Genomic DNA, 17,627 nt, shown 5'->3' on the forward strand with positions numbered 1-17,627 from the left:
CTTACATAACGTGAATCGTCTAGAGAGGCCAAAGCGTGGCTATCTCACGTTTTGCCGTGATACCGGGTTGCCCCATAATGTGTGTAATATAAGTACACACACACACACACCATACCAAAGCTCCGGCGCTCAACATTTAAAAATGAAAATGAACACGGTCGTGACATCTGTTGACGTCCAGATACGTATCTGCTGACAGGCCGTCTGAAGCGTCACCGTCTCTTCAAACACAGCGTTCAGAGCTGAGTGCCGTCAGAGCAGCTGCTCGTTCTCACCAGAAACCAAGCAGACTGCAGATTGCTGTCGGTTTGCTGCGTGCGCCCGCAGGCGTGTGGCTGTGCAGATGTTTCACATAATTGCGATGGAGGACATAACGGTGGAGCTGAGTCAGAGTTTGTAGCACAACTGTTTCTTTTTAAAGGAGAAGGAGCAGGCAGCACTATAATTATGGTGAACAGAGGCAGAGAGGAGAGCTGACCCAGAGTTAGAGTGCATCACTGAACTGCCCAGATTTAGAAAGCCAACCATTCCTCCACCTCCACTCTGCCCACACTCACAGTAAAGTTACACAAAGATTACTCAGACTGAAAGTTTCTCCTCGTGATGAAATTCTCAAGAAAATTCTTTGATTGAGACGTTTTCTAAGAATTTCCCCTTAAAGCTTGGATCCTTGTAAAAATCAAAATTATTCACAAAACATCTTAACCTTTGGAGAAGGACGGAGGACTTTTAAGAGGCTGAAAAATGTCTTAAGCAGTGTAGAAGAAGGTCAGAGAAATATTCTAACGTAACAAGAATCTGACTGGTTTTAAGATATTTTACAAAAATCCACTACCTAACATTTCTCTTGCTAACTTCAGTGCTAACAGCCTTTCCCATGAATCAGCAGTTGGCGAGCTGGAGTCAGGAACTGCAGCATTTATTCACTGACAAACAGCCTGAACTCTGCACACCTTGTACTCTGGTATCCGGTCAGCAACATCCCTGTCACACACATGCTCTCTCTCTCTCTCTCTCTCTCTCTCTCTCTCTCTCTCTCTCTCTCTGTCTCTCTGTCTCTCTCTCTCTCTCTCTCTCTCAGCTGTGAAGAACCGCCTGCACGCTGTTACAACGGAAGAGGAAACCCTGCGAGTGGAAGTAGGAAGTACACATGTTCAGTATGCGTATCAGGCACCAAAACACTGCACATCAGCTGGACTGGCTGCATCCTGATCACCTCGTTAGGACTTCATCCCACATCCCCGCAGGGTCGTTGGGTCGGGGGTCAGGGCCAGAATAAGAGCGTCTCATCTTATTAAGGCAACTGCTAGAAGCCACAAGGAGCCGAACCTCCAACGCAACCCGCAGCGACAGAGTGAGCTCATGACCAACTCACACCTCCACCTCACTGAAAGGCTTTCTCTCCAAAGTTAGTGATTAATTAACTTGTGTACTAACTGATAGAGTAGTTTTAATTAGTGCTAATCCACACGGTCTTTAATAGATGAAATGCTGATGTGTAACTGTTCCCTGTAGTACCTGTACCGAGCAGAGGATTCGGTCCGTTCTGTTCCCCCGACGGGTCACAGAGATTTCTGCTCCACACAAGGTGATCAGGTCTACACAAGTAAAGAACATTTAAACTGCAGCACCACTGGATCGAAACCAGTGCATTACTGTTGTGTTGAAAACATCTGGATGGGCGTTCTGAAAGCTGCAGGGTGAACACAGTTCAGTTCCTTTCTTTCCTTCTCTCTTTTTAAAACAGGTTTGTATTGATTTGTTTTAAAACTGGTTTTGTGAACTGACTGAATTGTCGTTGTGTTGTTGCTCAATGCACACACACACACACACACACACACACACACACACACACACACACACACACACACACACACACACACACACACACACACACACACACACACACACACACACACACACACACACACACACACACACACACACCTGCAGGTTGTGTGTGCATCGGGACACATTGTCTCTGGTGAACGTACAGCTGTTCTCTGTTTTATAGCTCTGACTGTGTTCTCTGTTTTACTGAACATCAAACATGTAGCTTCAACAGTAACTACTGAAATTACAGAGAAATAATTGATGTGCTTGTAGTTGGAAAGCGAGTTTGTATTCAGGCTTTGTGCCTCCGTGTGCATTTGGACACAAAGAGGAGGCTGCTGACCACGTGGAGCCGAGCCGACCTGATGCTGGATCAGTACCACGGACCGTTCATCAGTGTTTTATCTTGAAAATGCTGAAAGATGTTTCTTACCTTCACTAGCTGCTCCTCTTGCGTTTGCCTGCACTCTGAACTGCCGCGTCTTTAAAATGCATATTTGAATTCTAACTCTATTCTATTTTATTGTTTTGTCTTGTGTTTAATTTCATGCATTTTTATCTGTTCTTATGCATTTTATTTATTTTCTATATTTTTGAATGTCTATTTTTATGTGCAACGCTGCAGGTCATTTTCTTGCTGTAAAGCACTTTGAGCTGCATTTCTTGTATGAAAGGTGCTACACAAATAAAGTTATTACTATTATTATCATTATAACATGTTAACATTGAGTCATTATTTTGTTTCTGCGGGAGACGATGAAGCCCCAAAGCGTGGGCACATGTAGTTTGTGTGCAACACTTTATGCTTCCTATGTACTGTGTGTATGTGAGTCCTCTGGTTTCATAAAGAGCACACAATGAATTATAAGACTAGGAGCATTATTAGCATCATTGGACTGCAAATTCACCACATATTATGAATTATTATGACGTTGACGAAGCTACTGTTTGTCAATGAACTTGCTGAAGTACACGGGAGAATAAACTGTTGGCACGACACAGTTTGAACAGGTTCTGACTGTCCGATTGATTCATGCACAACAGCCAGAATCATTTCTATATTATCGAACAACAAGTCGTATCTTAACCTCCACCTCCACCTCCACCTGTCACACTGGGCCTCAGCAAGTTTCCAAGTTTTGCAAAGTGTAGCTCGTCTGAAGGACAATTTCCACCTCAGCCAGATGATGGTGAGGAAGAGGAGAACAAAGTGGATCCAATTAAAAGCAGAGACAAGAAGAAAGAACAGCAAAATAACACTGTAAGTAAAACAAAATAAAAATGGCAGAGACGATAACAGCTCCTTTCCTCATGTCTTCCACTCCTCCACATTCACATCCTGAACGACACAAATATGCTGATTAGGAAAAATAAAGTGATGCCAGGAAAGAAAATGAAATCAAAGAAATATTGGAGTGTGAAATCTGAGAGACCTAAGAGCACACACCCACACATGCTAAATCTCCTCTCTACTCCTACTCCCTGCACCAGCACCGCCAGAACTTAAAGTACAAATGAACACTTTCATTTCCACTTAGATTAAAAACATCAAACAGACCAGGCTTAAAAGGCGCCGGCTGTAAGTCTGTCACATTGTATGTGCTCTTTTGGGAAGGAATAACCAGTCTTTTCTTTTTGGTTTTTTAGCTCTAATGTACAGATTCACTTTTTTAAAAGGTTGCGATTGCTCATAAATTGATAAATAATTCCTCATTGGCTGTTTGCTAGGACATCATTATAAATAAGCTGTTCAACAAACGGCGTTAGTTCATGTCCGCCCTCAATAGAGAATCATTTGCAGTCGTACCATCCAAGTGGGTGAAGACCTCGGTTTAATGTTAACCAATCAGCATGCACCGAAACCGTCCCACACTCTGCCACGAGGAGCTGAGCGTTTATTCTGCTCCTTTTCGAGTTTTCCGGTCAGCAAGAGTTGACAAATATTAAGGCTGCGCTCCTCACTGTCACCAGCCGTCCAATCACAGTGAAAGAGGGGCGGGACAAACACGGTTAACCACCGTCACTGCTCGCTGATTGGTCAGCACTTCAGAGCGGCTGCAAATGCTAAAACGAGCCGAGTCACCAGAATGTATTCAGAGAAGAACACTGAAGCTGTGAGCGAAGCTAAACCAAACTAGGACTGTTTCACAAAGTCAACTACGTGTTCAATATTGTTACCGTGAGGACAAAAGTCCACCTTCTGCTGCAGTTATGTATGTACCTGTTCTCATTTAGTGAAGAGGACATGCTGGTCCTCCAGAGGCTGCTGGAGATAATCATATATTCATTTGAGCTTCCAGCATCTGATGGAGACACAGAAACCAGAAGATTGAAATGTTTTTTTTTTCTATAGGTAATGAATGTAAAGTTAGATTGGATGCACCCTCTAGTGGATGGGAACCAAAAATGGTGACTGACTTAGCCTGTAGTTGAAATTATAGCATGTTTATTTCTGATTTTAGCGTGAACATAGTAGCATGTTTTTCAACTCTGTTTTTGTTGTCATTATTTGCACGAAAGATCCGTTATAAACTCTATATAACTATTCTAACTGGTCTGAACCGCATTTTAACCTCAGACTGGATATAAAAGAGTTCGTAGCTTCAGGTCTGTAAAATGGTTCTGATGCAGAAGTGTCTTCAGCTGCAATACCAGCGAGTGCCACTAGAGGTCGGCTCCAAAAAGCCTCCGTCTCCATAGACTCCCATTCAACTTCTCTCATCAAATCCAAAGTGAATCAAATGTGTCCATCAGTTATCTCGGTGTTGTTAGCTAAAGTCACTCCTTCTTATTAGTTTTCTGGAGGTCCATCTGAAAATAATCCCTCATTCATTAGAAAAGAAGATTCAAGAAGACCTGTTTTTGGGGGCGTGTCTGTTTGATTGACAGGCCTGTGGTGCAGTCAGGTTACAGCTATCGGTGGGCGGGACGTAGTATCGTCAGGTTTCCGATCAGATCGGTCAGATCCACCGCTGGCTCCTCCCTCAGCTCGTCCAAATATGGTCACTTCCTGCTCCAAACCGCTCCAAACTAACAAGATGGTGACGGACAGAATCTGAACTGGAGGATTCATAACGTTCACAAACCAACGATGACATCACTGCTGGTTAATGACATCACTGCTGGTTAATGACATCACTGATGGTTGATATCCACATTACAGGGAGGTGTTTTGTTATCACCACCCACAGCACGCTCTCCTGCAAGGCTAGCTTGTAGCATGCTAACCTAAGTAGGAGAATCTGCAACACAATACATGGATGTCTCTAATGACGTCAGTGCTGCTAATTCTTCATTCTTTAGTTATTTTTTGAGTGCTTTAAAGTTAATGTCTTGCAGATTGTCCCTTTAATTCCCATGGTGTTTAAGTACATGTTACATAATTGTCTACTCCCCCAAGAATGGAGTTTGCGTATTTGGAGAGAGTTCCTCTTGTAAATACTGCAGAGTTTTTGTTATTTATTTGTTGGGAATGCTCGGCTCTCCGTGGACGTTTTCCAAACTTTAATCTCCTGGTGCAAACTGAGCCAGAGAGATGCAGCCTGGCTTTGTGAGGCCCCAGGCCATCGATCCCCTCCACAACAACGTTTTCTACACTCATAATCATTTATGCCATTTAAGAAGTGTCAGAAGTTCAACATGTAACACGCAGGCACGAGTTGTTGAACTCAAATTCATAAATAGCCCTGGGCTGTCTGTCTCCCTGGTCTTTCTCATTTATCTCCCAGCCAACAAAAACAAAAACAACTCCCCCTCCCTGTTTGTCTGTAACCTCCAGGGTGGGGGGGGGGGACTCGATTATCACTGCATGTTCAAAAACGATGCTGCAAAATTGGCTAGCGAGCAGGAATTAATGAAAGGGATTACAGTCCCACGGAGACTGACAGGAGCTCTGAGGAGAAGCCTCGAGCTCACAGAAGTAGGATTTCCATTTGAGATGGCAAACCACCGGGTGACGTCAGAGAGCCAGTGAAAACAGAGTGGATGATGATGGGGGTTATTACAGACTGATCTTCCGATGCAGCCAGGCAGGAGAGAAATGAAAGCAGCTTAGGCAGCAGTTTGAACATGAATCCCGGAGTCCTAAATTCACAGCGGAAGAAATGCAAACTTGACTCTTTTTTTTTTTTTTCACGAGAGGAAATGTCACGTCGTGTTATTGCTGACTTTTAGTCGCTGCGGGCATCGAGACTTTTTCCAAGAGACAAAGACAAAGGCTGTTTAAATTCCTGCAGGAGGACACTGAGGGCTGAAGAGGCTCACCTTAAGAACTGAGCTGAACGTGTGTTATGCAGTTAAATGGAGAGAAAATCAGTGTGTGTCCGTGTGTGTGTTGATATTGGTGTGCGTGCCAGCATGAATGGGCTCAGTCAGGAACACACAGTCCTCCAGGATGCAGCCTGAGACTTTCTCTTGGCGCTGACTCAGACCAAACACCTTCATGCCGCTGCAGGCTTTCCCCACCTGGCCTCCATCACACGGCCAAACAACTGACAGCGAGAGAGAAGGTTTTCACGACTAGGTTTATACAACAACATCAACAGGATCCAGATTTTCATATTATTTGATATATTCTTTTTTTTTTTTTTATCAGATAGACCAATGATTGGACTGCTAATCCAGGAAGTATTTGGGACTTTCTATTTCCGCTGACATAGATGGAAACACACATTACAGATAAAATATGTATGCATTAGTTGTGTATATGTATTTTTCAACCCTTTTTCTCTCAACAAGGCTGAACACAGATGGAGGACCAAAGGAAGGAGTAAATGTTAAAGTAGTTGCAGGTGGAGTGTGCGAAAACAGGATCTCCAGTTGGGCTCCCATGTTTCCAGAAAACACTCTCAGCCTGAAAGTGACGACAGGTGATTTATCAAAGAGATTAAAGATGGAAAAATGTGCCTTATGTTTTGCTGAACATTCACTTTAATTAAAAAATGACCAATTTTCAAAGTAAACTCTGAGGAATTAATGCATGATAAGAAGCCCACTAAAAAAAGACACCACAATTATTTTAATTTCTGATTAATATTTCAATTGTTTTTCCAATTGCTCTTTTTGCACACAAAATGTCATAAATATTTATTTGACTGTTATTATTTCCATTTGTAAAAAAAAAAAAAAGAAAGATAATTCTCTGAATTGCAAAACAAAGAATCAGGAAGTTTTTGTTTTATAAGTGAATTTGGCGTCTATCATTTATATGATGATTGACTAATCAACTAATCAACTCACCACTATCCACTTCAAAATTTTCTTTTTTAAATTTGCATTTAAAATTTAAAAGATTTTCACGATACCAAATAACACTCAGAAAACTTAGAACCAGATCTTTTTCAGTGTGTATTTGGATTTGTTTGCTTTTCCTGTGCAGGATTCATAGTGAATAACACATTAGACATGTAACTTCCCTAAAATGGTTTGAAAAGTCTAGAGTGGTCACTAAATAAAGTGGCCACTTCAAATTCTACATGCAAGGAGAATATTAGTGATGGTGATTTACACTGATCCCTGTTACACCTGTCGAAGGAAACTTACAATCCTAGAGGAGGCTAGCTGGACCAGTTTGGTTTGAACACGCGACACGATGCTAAAATGTTAAAAACACATGAGTGCATGGATATCTTTGTTCATCAGATATCATCAGATATCTTTGTTCATATTTGTTCATCAGATATCTTTGTTCCTCAAATATCTTTGTTCATCAGATATCTTTGTTCATCAGATATCTTTGTTCCATCCAGACTGAACTAGCTGATCAGTTTAGTGTTTCTATGTTCTGTATTTATTCAGTTGGAGACTAGAAGTCCTCTCTGTTGCTAGGGTGGTTGCTAAGGGTCAGACTATTTCCTGGAGTAGTGAACATTGCATACGTTACATAAGAGTCTACTGACGAGACTGATTGTTTTCCAGTTGTTAGTTGTACCCCATGTGTTACCATGGAAACAGAGATCACACTAACATAAAGTTTGAGAGCGAATTGCTCCACAATATGAAAACATTTAGATTACATATTTTACTAAGTTGGTAACTTGAATGATCACAATGTTACACACGAGGGTGTGTTTTAATGTCTTTATTGGCACGAAAGTGATGCGTTCAGGACCGTAAGCATCACTGAAGTGAATTAAAGCACAGCCTCTGGTGTAATACTGCTTCAGTAACCAACACTTAAACAGGTTTATGCCAAAAGTTCAAGTCTGGTTATTTTGGCTTTTTGTGATGAAAGCCTTTATTCGAGACCTGAACTGAAACACGCAGTAGAACGATGGCTCTCACCTTTGACCTTGATCTGGGTGGATGTGCAGGTGGGACAGGGCAGCACAGTGAACTCCTCAGCCTGGTGCATGGAGTAGTCTGTACTGGCCACAACCACCCGGTCGCCAGGCGCCCAGCCTTCAGGGGGGTCGGCCAGATCCAGGACGCTGCTGTTGGACAACATGTCGATGGAAATGGAGGCCTGTGGACGGACTGCAGGGGGACATGGGGGGTGTTACAGATCACAGGATACAGTGAAGAGACATTCACACAGTGACAGTGTAGAAGTGCATACTGTCGTCCAAGGCTTATTTTCACTGCAGCATTTTGTCTGCACTATATTTTTAGCTGCCTTATTCCAGTCTTTTATTTTCCCATTTTTAAGGTGTTCTCAAAATATTGTGTTACTTAACAATAATCTCAGATTAGTTTGATTTAATATCGTTCCACATTTGTTTTGCTTCGCATCAGTTAATTCTGATTAATGACAGGTTTCATGGTCCAGAGGAGGATTTGACTTGTGATGTCTGAAGTATAACAGACATCTCTGAGTGAAATTACACGTATGGACCATCTCCTCCTCTTCCTCTTCTTCCTCTTCCTCCTTCTCCTCCTTCTCCTCCTCCTCTTCCTCCTCCTCCTCCTCCACTCACCACAGGAACAAACAAATATTCTTGAATAAATATTTGGTGTCGGTTTTGGCAAGAGCAGACAAAATCTGGGTCAATTATATTAAACGATTTCCAAATACAGGAGTTTTGACTTTCCTTCTGTCCTTCTGTATCCTTCCAACACACTCACACTCACACACACACACACACACACACACACACACACACACACACACACACACACACACACACACACACACACACACACACACACACACACACACACTCTCTCTCTCTCTCTCTCTCTCTCTCTCTCTCTCTCTCTCTCTCTCTCTCTCTCTCTCTCTCTCTCTCTCTCTCTCTCTCTCTCTCTCTCCTGATGCTGTCCAGGGTTCTCATACTTGTATCAACGTATTTGTTGAACTTAAACTCTCCAAAGTTTTTCTTGATTGATTGACTCGTTTGTGTGACATCATGAAAATGTGACTCATCCCTTTTTGAAGTTTTATTGTCCTCCAGCTGTGTAAGTATGTTTATTCCAATACATCTTGGCCTGAAATCACATTCTCACTTCAGGATGAAGGCAGAAGGATTTCCTTGGATGGGAGCTACAGTACAGTTGTACTATGACATAATTTGTGTGTGTGTGTGTGTGTGTGTGTGTGTGTGTGTGTGTGTGTGTGTGTGTGTGTGTGTGTGTGTGTGTGTGTGTGTGTGTGTGTGTGTGTGTGTGTGTGTGTGTGTGTTTTGGGGGAGGGTGAGGGGGTGGTGTGGGGGGGGGAACTGTAGGCTGACACGACACGACACACTCACGCAAACCCTCTGGAGCTCTGCCACAGTGTTTGTGTCTCTATATGCACCAACATCTGTGACGTACTTGGGTTTAACTGAACAGAAACATACAAGACAAAACTAAATACCTCATACTGTACTCATGGCATGCACACAGACTCTGAGTGACAGGTGATCGTACCCAGTTTTCCACAGAGGAAGCGGACCCTGTAGTTGCGACACAGGCCGTGATCCTGGTCCTTGTTGAGGCAGACGAAGCCGTAGTCCTTGTCCTTCCTGTAGATCACGTCTCCGCTCCGGTTGGACGGTGTCCCATCGTGGGTTTCGGCCTGAAAGCAGATTTGACAGAAATCAGTATAGAGTAGTATTTGCAAAGGGACGTTTCAAAATGTCCACATCTTGAGAGAGACGAAGACGGGGAGATGTCCGGCTACTTGACATGAGGGCATTCTTTGTTTGCTGGCATCTAAAAATGACGCATTTTCTTATTTTTCACCAGACATCTGGTATTTGTCTCATGTCTGGCTTATTTTTTTGGCAAACAGCAGGCATTTCATAAAGGCCAGCAGCACTCAGGGTGAGGGCTCAGTGCTCCTTTGTTTCTCATTCAGTCTAGACACAAGAACTCACTCAGGCAGCGTCCTGCATACAACGTCTTTTGCAACATCATAACACAAAGCTCGGTCATTTCCACACAGCTGGCGCAGTGAGAACAGCAGCAAGCACCGTGGTTCGGTATTATCCTCTGATTACGTACCACGGCTTTCTGACCTTTCTCTATGTGCTGGAGAAAAGTGAAATTCAGCAGAGCTCCTCTCAGCTCACAGTGGACCGGTACTTCTCACAAGCTGCTGCTACTTTTTTGTGCCCTCTCCACATACGGTTATTTGGGAAAATCATACTGACCCTAAATAAACTGCATTACCTAGTCAGGAAAAGGTGTTGAAGAGGAGGATGCTGAACAAACTATTATCCTTATTGGATAGAGATCATTCCAGATACGGGAGATCATTCCTGATACAGGAGATCATTCCAGATACAGGAGATCATTCCTGATACAGGAGATCATTCCAGATACAGGAGATCATTCCAGATACAGGAGATCATTCCTGATACAGGAGATCATTCCAGATACGGGAGATCATTCCAGATACAGGAGATCATTCCAGATACGGGAGATCATTCCAGATACGGGAGATCATTCCTGATACAGGAGATCATTCCAGATACAGGAGATCATTCCAGATACAGGAGATCATTCCAGATACAGGAGATCATTCCAGATACAGGAGATCATTCCTGATACAGGAGATCATTCCAGATACAGGAGATCATTCCTGATACATGAGATCATTCCAGATACAGGAGATCATTCCAGATACAGGAGATCATTCCAGATACGGGAGATCATTCCAGAAACAGGAGATCATTCCTGATACAGGAGATCATTCCAGATACAGGAGATCATTCCAGATACGGGAGATCATTCCAGATACGGGAGATCATTCCAGATACGGGAGATCATTCCAGATACAGGAGATCATTCCTGATACAGGAGATCATTCCAGATACAGGAGATCATTCCTGATACAGGAGAACATTCCTGATACGAGAGATCATTCCAGATACGGGAGATCATTCCTGATACGGGAGATCATTCCTGATACGGGAAATCATTCCTGATACGGGACATCATTCCTGGTACGGGAGATCATTCCAGATACAGGAGATCATTCCAGATACAGGAGATCATTCCTGGTACAGGAGATCATTCCAGATACAGGATATCATTCTTGATACAGGAGAACATTCCTGATACAGGAGATCATTCCCGATACAGGAGATCATTCCAGATACAGGAGATCATTCCTGATACAGGAGATCATTCCAGATACGGGAGATCATTCCAGATACGGGAGATCATTCCTGATACGGGAGATCATTCCAGATACAGGAGATCATTCCTGATACAGGAGATCATTCCAGATACGGGAGATCATTCCAGATACGGGAGATCATTCCAGATACGGGAGATCATTCCTGATACAGGAGATCATTCCAGATACAGGATATCATTCTTGATACAGGAGAACATTCCTGATACAGGAGATCATTCCAGATACGGGAGATCATTCCAGATACAGGAGATCATTCCTGGTACAGGAGATCATTCCAGATACAGGAGATCATTCCAGATACAGGAGATCATCAAATATTCCATCATGGAAAGCAACCTGTTCTTCAGCTGTTTCTTATGAGTTATATGAGAGAACAGTGAAAGTCACGATTGGTTCCCCAAATGCCTCGACTTCGTTCGTTTTTGTTTCAAATTAAAAGCTCAGTTTTGGTTTCATAAGTTCTGAACAGATCTTGTTACTCTAATAATTGAAATGGTTGACCTCCTGGTTCGATGAATTCATGTTGTGAGCATCAGCAACATCTCTTCGTATCTTTTATTCACTGTACACGTTCATAATGTTGCCTGGTTCCTGATGATTTGCTGACAGCAGCTGGTACACACAGCCAGCATGTAAACGAGCCGAGCAGTAGCGATCTTTTTTCTTTCCCACTTCAAGCTCTGCTCAGGTGGTGTCCTGCAGTGGAAAGGCCAACTGCGGTTGCCAGCTCTCCTTGAATATTACCTTGGCACAGTATTCAAGTGTTTGATGATAACCTATCAGCGGGTTTTCAAGCTGCTTCAGCTGCAGCAGTTCTCATCTGCGTGGCCTTGGCGGGTGCGTTTTCTATCAGTATCTGAGGTATGTGTGACTGTTCACTTACATATATTGTATGTATATATGGAAGGATGGCATTTGGGTCACACAGTAATACTGAGAGCTTCTAATAAGGTAAATGTTTAAAATGAATATGAATAAGATAAGATAAAGCTTTATTTATATCCAAGGAAAAATATAAGATGGGCAGGATACGCCTTTTTTTAAATTCTAACCAATCGATGACAACATATATAAAATATATATATCATTAAATATCACAGAAAGTGTTCATCATGTAATCATAAAACACATAGGAGACACATTTCTTTGTACTTTCTGAGAAAACAAAAAAGATAAATCCATGTTCCCATTTAATCCACATAGTTCAGTATTCTTCAATGTACAGTGAACCCTCGTTTATCGCGGGGGTTACGTTCCAAATAGAAACCGTGATAGGTGAAATCCGTGAAGTAGTAACCTTTTTTTTTTTTACAATTATTATACAATGAAATACTCCATAATACATTGAAACCAAAGAACAAAACCTTTTTACAGGCCCAAGCATTTGTTTAACAAATAAAAGTACTGTATAAATGTTTTTTTTTTACAAATAACTACTGTACTGTAAAATAATAATTTTAATCATCAATACGAACTGAAGGCTTCAAATTGCTGAGATCGGCACCGCCCCACTGCGACCCGAGTCATTGGATTAGAACGGGAGAAAATGAAAAATGATTATGAAAACAAATACAAAGTACAGTAGGACAAATAGTGACTCGTGTATTTCACTGCTCTTCTGACTGAGCCGCTGCATCCTGACTCCGCTCTGCAGCGGTTCTTTCTTCTAAAGCCGGCGGTGCAGGTGTGGTTTTTCGAGAGAAGAACATAGTTATCGGTAGTTGTTGTCGCTCTTTTTTCTTCTGGGCAAAAAGATTCTTATAAACCGACATGCCACCATCGATTATTTTTAATTTGGCAAGCTGTTTTACGTACGTGTACATATTAAACCGCAACGTTATTGACAAACAGGTAGAGAAGAAGCGGAGAGACTGTTTAGCCAATCAGAATGCAGAACACAATGCACGATGCAAATCCGTGAAGCAGCGAGACCGTGAAAGGTGAACCGCGTTATAGCGAGGGTTCACTGTATATAAAAGAAAACAATACCTTTATCTGCATAAAAGTTTGCATACAATGTCCACTTCTGTTTGGGACATGAAAATATTTATAATATGCCAGAATTTCAGGGCAGAGGCGAGTCCGTGTTTTGCATTCATATAGTTGGTGTGCCATATTCGTGATTATTAATGCAAATAGCAGTCTTTTGTGACAGTGTGTTGTCCTCCACAGAGACATGGTCTGTCTACGTGTTTGATGAGGTCAGAGGAGACGTACCTGGATGTCCAGTGGACTGCTGCACAGCCGGTCCGGGTAGGCCTCGTGCAGGTCGGACAGTTTCTCCCAGTCTCCAGATCCCCTTTCATCATCCCTGTCAAACCAATCTGACCACTCTGCCTCTGTGGGACACACACACACACACACACACACACACACACACACACACACACACACACACACACACACACACACACACACACACACACACACACACACACACACACACACACACACACACACACACACACACACACACACACACACACACACACACACTAGTACCTCCAGGTTCAGTGGTCCAAGTGGCATTAGAGTAAACTCTGTGAAGGCTTTGACTCGTAGTCCATTTATGCTGTCAGAGAGCATTTGTATCAGAGTAATTGAAGGTCTCTCTCTTTCCATTATGCTCTCCACCTCTCTGCCACAGCAGGTGACTGTGCATTTGACTGTGGGCCTGAATTTCAATTTGAAGTTTAAAAGCGTTATGCTGTGTGAGGACGCCGGGGTGCAGGTCTCCCAGCTGCCTCCACCGGGTGTGCATCATGTACATGGGTGCCTGCATCCATATCTGAACGCTGCAGCGAGGCAGGTTTACTAAAAGAGCTTCTATCTGTCGGGAGATAAGCATTTATTTGGAATCATCTTCGAGGTGGTGGGAAAAGAGGTTTTGATAATAGCAGCGTATACGGCTCAGTTTGATGTAAACACATTGATGGGGAGAGGATGTGGTGATGACGTCACAAACGGTGATCAAATACAGCTCAAGGAGAATTCAATGAGCTACAACACACGGCATGCAGAAAAGACATTATAGTGCGACCAAAAAGATGCATCAACCCTTACAATAACCCTTTTCATATAAGATAATTAATTTGGAATTTATCTGAAACTTGATTAAAAAAAACAAAATTAACAAGTATAAAACCAATCAATTAAATCTCATCACATTTCATTCAGTAGATATCTCAGAAATGTATTGAAAAGAGCAATAAAAAGGTTTTGATGGCAAAAGAGTGGCGAACAAGTTCAATAGATCATTACGCATGATGGAATATATATTAAGTTCACCCCAAATATTAGATATTAATGAATCTCTGTTTGGATTTGTCATAACTTTTAAAGGTTAGAGGGTGTCGTACCATGAGTTCGGAAATGTGGGATACATATCAATTTATTGTTGGTGAATATATAATAATATAGTCAGTTTAATTCACAGATGAATTGTGTGTTTTTGTCATTTATAGTCTGAAATGTTGGCTTTAGCCACCAAAAAACCCAGATGGGGCTTATTGTGTGTGATGAACCTGAAGGTGCACAAAAAAAAAATGTGGTTTTGTCATATCTACCAAAAAAAAGAAGTTTTGTTGCAGGTAGGAAATTTGCAGTTCAATGACACAAAATAAAACATCCCTCCATTTAGTTACAGAAATCAGAAACTGTGTTCATTAATAATCCCCATCTGTGCTGTTGTTATCTGATCTCTACAAAAGTAAATGCAGTCACTCATTTTGTTGAAACTTAAGACATCTTTTTAGCTTTGCTTTTAATTGAGGCTCTATTGTTTTTTTTGTTATATTTGTAGTCTGGTCATGTCATACGAGGACACCGCTGACATGTGAGAAGAACAGTTACCTTGCACCCACTGGCTGCTGGTGGTGATGGTGAAATGCTCCCCGAAACCGGACTGGAAAACACTCGAGCTCCGGGCCTCTGAGGAGGCCTTGGTCCCTGTTAACACACACACACACACACACACACACACACACACACACACACACACACACACACACACACACACACACACACACACACACACACACACACACACACACACACACACACACACACACACACACACACACATTGTGAAAATTCTGTTACTCATGGAAGATAAAACCATAACATCGGTCTCCTCTTGCAGGGTTTTCTGCACGAGTGCCACTTTGATCATGTTTTATTGTCGCAGAACGCCGGGACACATTTCTACATATACGTAAAATCAGCTTAGAAGCCAACATTAAAAATGTATTCCCACCTTGATAGACGGCGTGATCCTCCACAACAGAGGAAGCATCACCTTTTGTCACTATAAAGGTCCAGGGATGCCTGTACAGAGAACAAAAGGAGAGCAGAGAAAATAGGTGGTAAATTGGATAGATGAAAGGAGTGTGTGTGTGTGTGTGTGTGTGTGTGTGTGTGTGTGTGTGTGTGTGTGTGTGTGTGTGTGTGTGTGTGTGTGTGTGTGTGTGTGTGTGTGTGTGTGTGTGTGTGTGTGTGTGTGTAGGGGGAGGGGAGGGGGGAAGAGGGACAGGTGGAGTAAATAAGAAATGAAACAGGAAGTGGAAAAAGAGAGAAGGGAACAGGGGAATAGCGGGTGAAAGGTTAGAGACATCTACAGTATATTAGACTGCACACACACACACACACACACACACACACACACACACACACACACACACACACACACACACACACACACACACACACACACACACACACACACACACACACAAACACAGACAGACAGACAGAGACGTATTTCTAATAATGTTAACATGCAGAGTGAGAGGCTGAAGCCTGGGTAATTAAATGACCTGTCCTCGAATGCATCACGCTGGCTGTCAGTGAGGAACGAGGGCAGCTCTGTGAACGTGTGCGACTTCATGTCTCAGCTGTCACTGTGCATGTGAGCGTCGGTGAGCGGTTGTGTTCGGCTCGTCAGGAAGGTGTGTTATGGATTTTCTGAATCTTGTAATGATATTATGAACCGTAGACGATGAAATCCCCAAATTGTTTGCAATTTTGCATTGTGGAACATTATTTCTAAATTGTTGAGCCATTTGCCCACGCAGACTTTCAAAGAGTAGTGAATCCCTCCCCATCTTCACTGCTGAGAGACTCATATATCATACGTTATATTATCATATCATGTATATATATTCAACCAGGTGTTTCTTTTAGCATTACAACACGTTGTGCCTTTTGTTGCAACCCTGACCCAACTCTTTTTTGGAAACGGGGTCGTACAATACACCACAACTTCAAACCACATCTGGGTGCATCCCCTGACTTACTTTAAATTGATTTTAGCTGAGGTTTAAAAGAAGAGCTGCACCAGAGTTGCTCTATTTCTCCACACTGCCACCAGCACTGCTGTGACAGCTGCAGTAAACATATGCAAATTGTACAACTGAAAATGTATTGCAGAGTCTACACTGTCTCATAAATTCCAGCTTATTAAAATGTCTCTGGGTGCGCCACAAATTACACAGGCTCACTCTCATGATGACACCAGTGTTGGCCTGTTTGGTAATAGTGTGAGGAGAGCAGGCGACAAGAGTCATTAGGCAGGAATCCCTGTCGCCTCCATCGCTCCCATCCGTTTAGTTTGTCCTCCTCACCATCACAGCCATGGAGCAAAAGTACAAATTGAGAGAGGAATGTTAACTCGTGCTCTCTCCTCGAGTCATTTATGAAACCCTCCCAGTGTTTTCTGCGGTCTCATTGGCAGCATGGAGTTTCATAACACCCCACGGCTCATGGAGGAACCCGCCAAGATTCACCAGCATCCTCTCTCAGCCCACAACAAGGCCTCCGACGTCGCAATCCACAAAATAAATTTGGTTTACGATGCAAAGTCCTCTATCCAACAGTCCTGAATTCCTTTCTTCTGACCAAACAAAAGAGCCCAGTGGAGTGTTGTTTTTAGAAACATGACCGTGTTGGAGTCACCACTCTGTTACAGCATGACGGTAACTTCTAGATATCTCCGGCGGTTTATCGTGGCACGAGTCAGTTTCCATTTCCCATTTATTCTTGACAAACTTGTGCACACGCTGACAGGCCGAGCGTTTCTCCCACACACCCTCTACCAAGTGAGATACAGCATGACTGAAGTACACACAACAGGATTAGCTGCAACAGCATTCCATAACAAATGGGAGGGTGTGTGCGTCTGTGTTTGTACATGCACGCTTGTGCATGTGCAGTGTGTGTGTGTGTGTGTGTGTGT

The 17,627-nt window shown here is 42.7% G+C and overlaps 1 protein-coding gene across 5 annotated transcripts in view; it reads right to left on the bottom strand.

Annotated features, from left to right (window-relative positions):
• LOC138628405 (cell migration-inducing and hyaluronan-binding protein-like) overlaps positions 1–17,627 on the bottom strand; it is a 157,480-nt gene that overhangs the window by 44,032 nt on the left and 95,821 nt on the right. For all 5 annotated transcript variants that reach the window (XM_069711436.1, XM_069711438.1, XM_069711437.1 and 2 more), the window contains exons 7-11: positions 15,651–15,721; positions 15,248–15,343; positions 13,613–13,734; positions 9,679–9,826; positions 8,116–8,307 (exon numbers count right to left, since the gene is read on the bottom strand). In XM_069711436.1, coding sequence (XP_069567537.1) covers positions 8,116–8,307; positions 9,679–9,826; positions 13,613–13,734; positions 15,248–15,343; positions 15,651–15,721 — 629 coding nt within the window. The remainder of the gene's footprint in view (positions 1–8,115; positions 8,308–9,678; positions 9,827–13,612; positions 13,735–15,247; positions 15,344–15,650; positions 15,722–17,627) is intronic.

This window comes from Brachyistius frenatus, unplaced genomic scaffold (assembly GCF_029030835.1).
Source record: "Brachyistius frenatus isolate BFR_SWC_R1_liver_20210118 unplaced genomic scaffold, ASM2903083v1 Contig_100, whole genome shotgun sequence".
NCBI lineage: Eukaryota > Metazoa > Chordata > Actinopteri > Embiotocidae > Brachyistius > Brachyistius frenatus.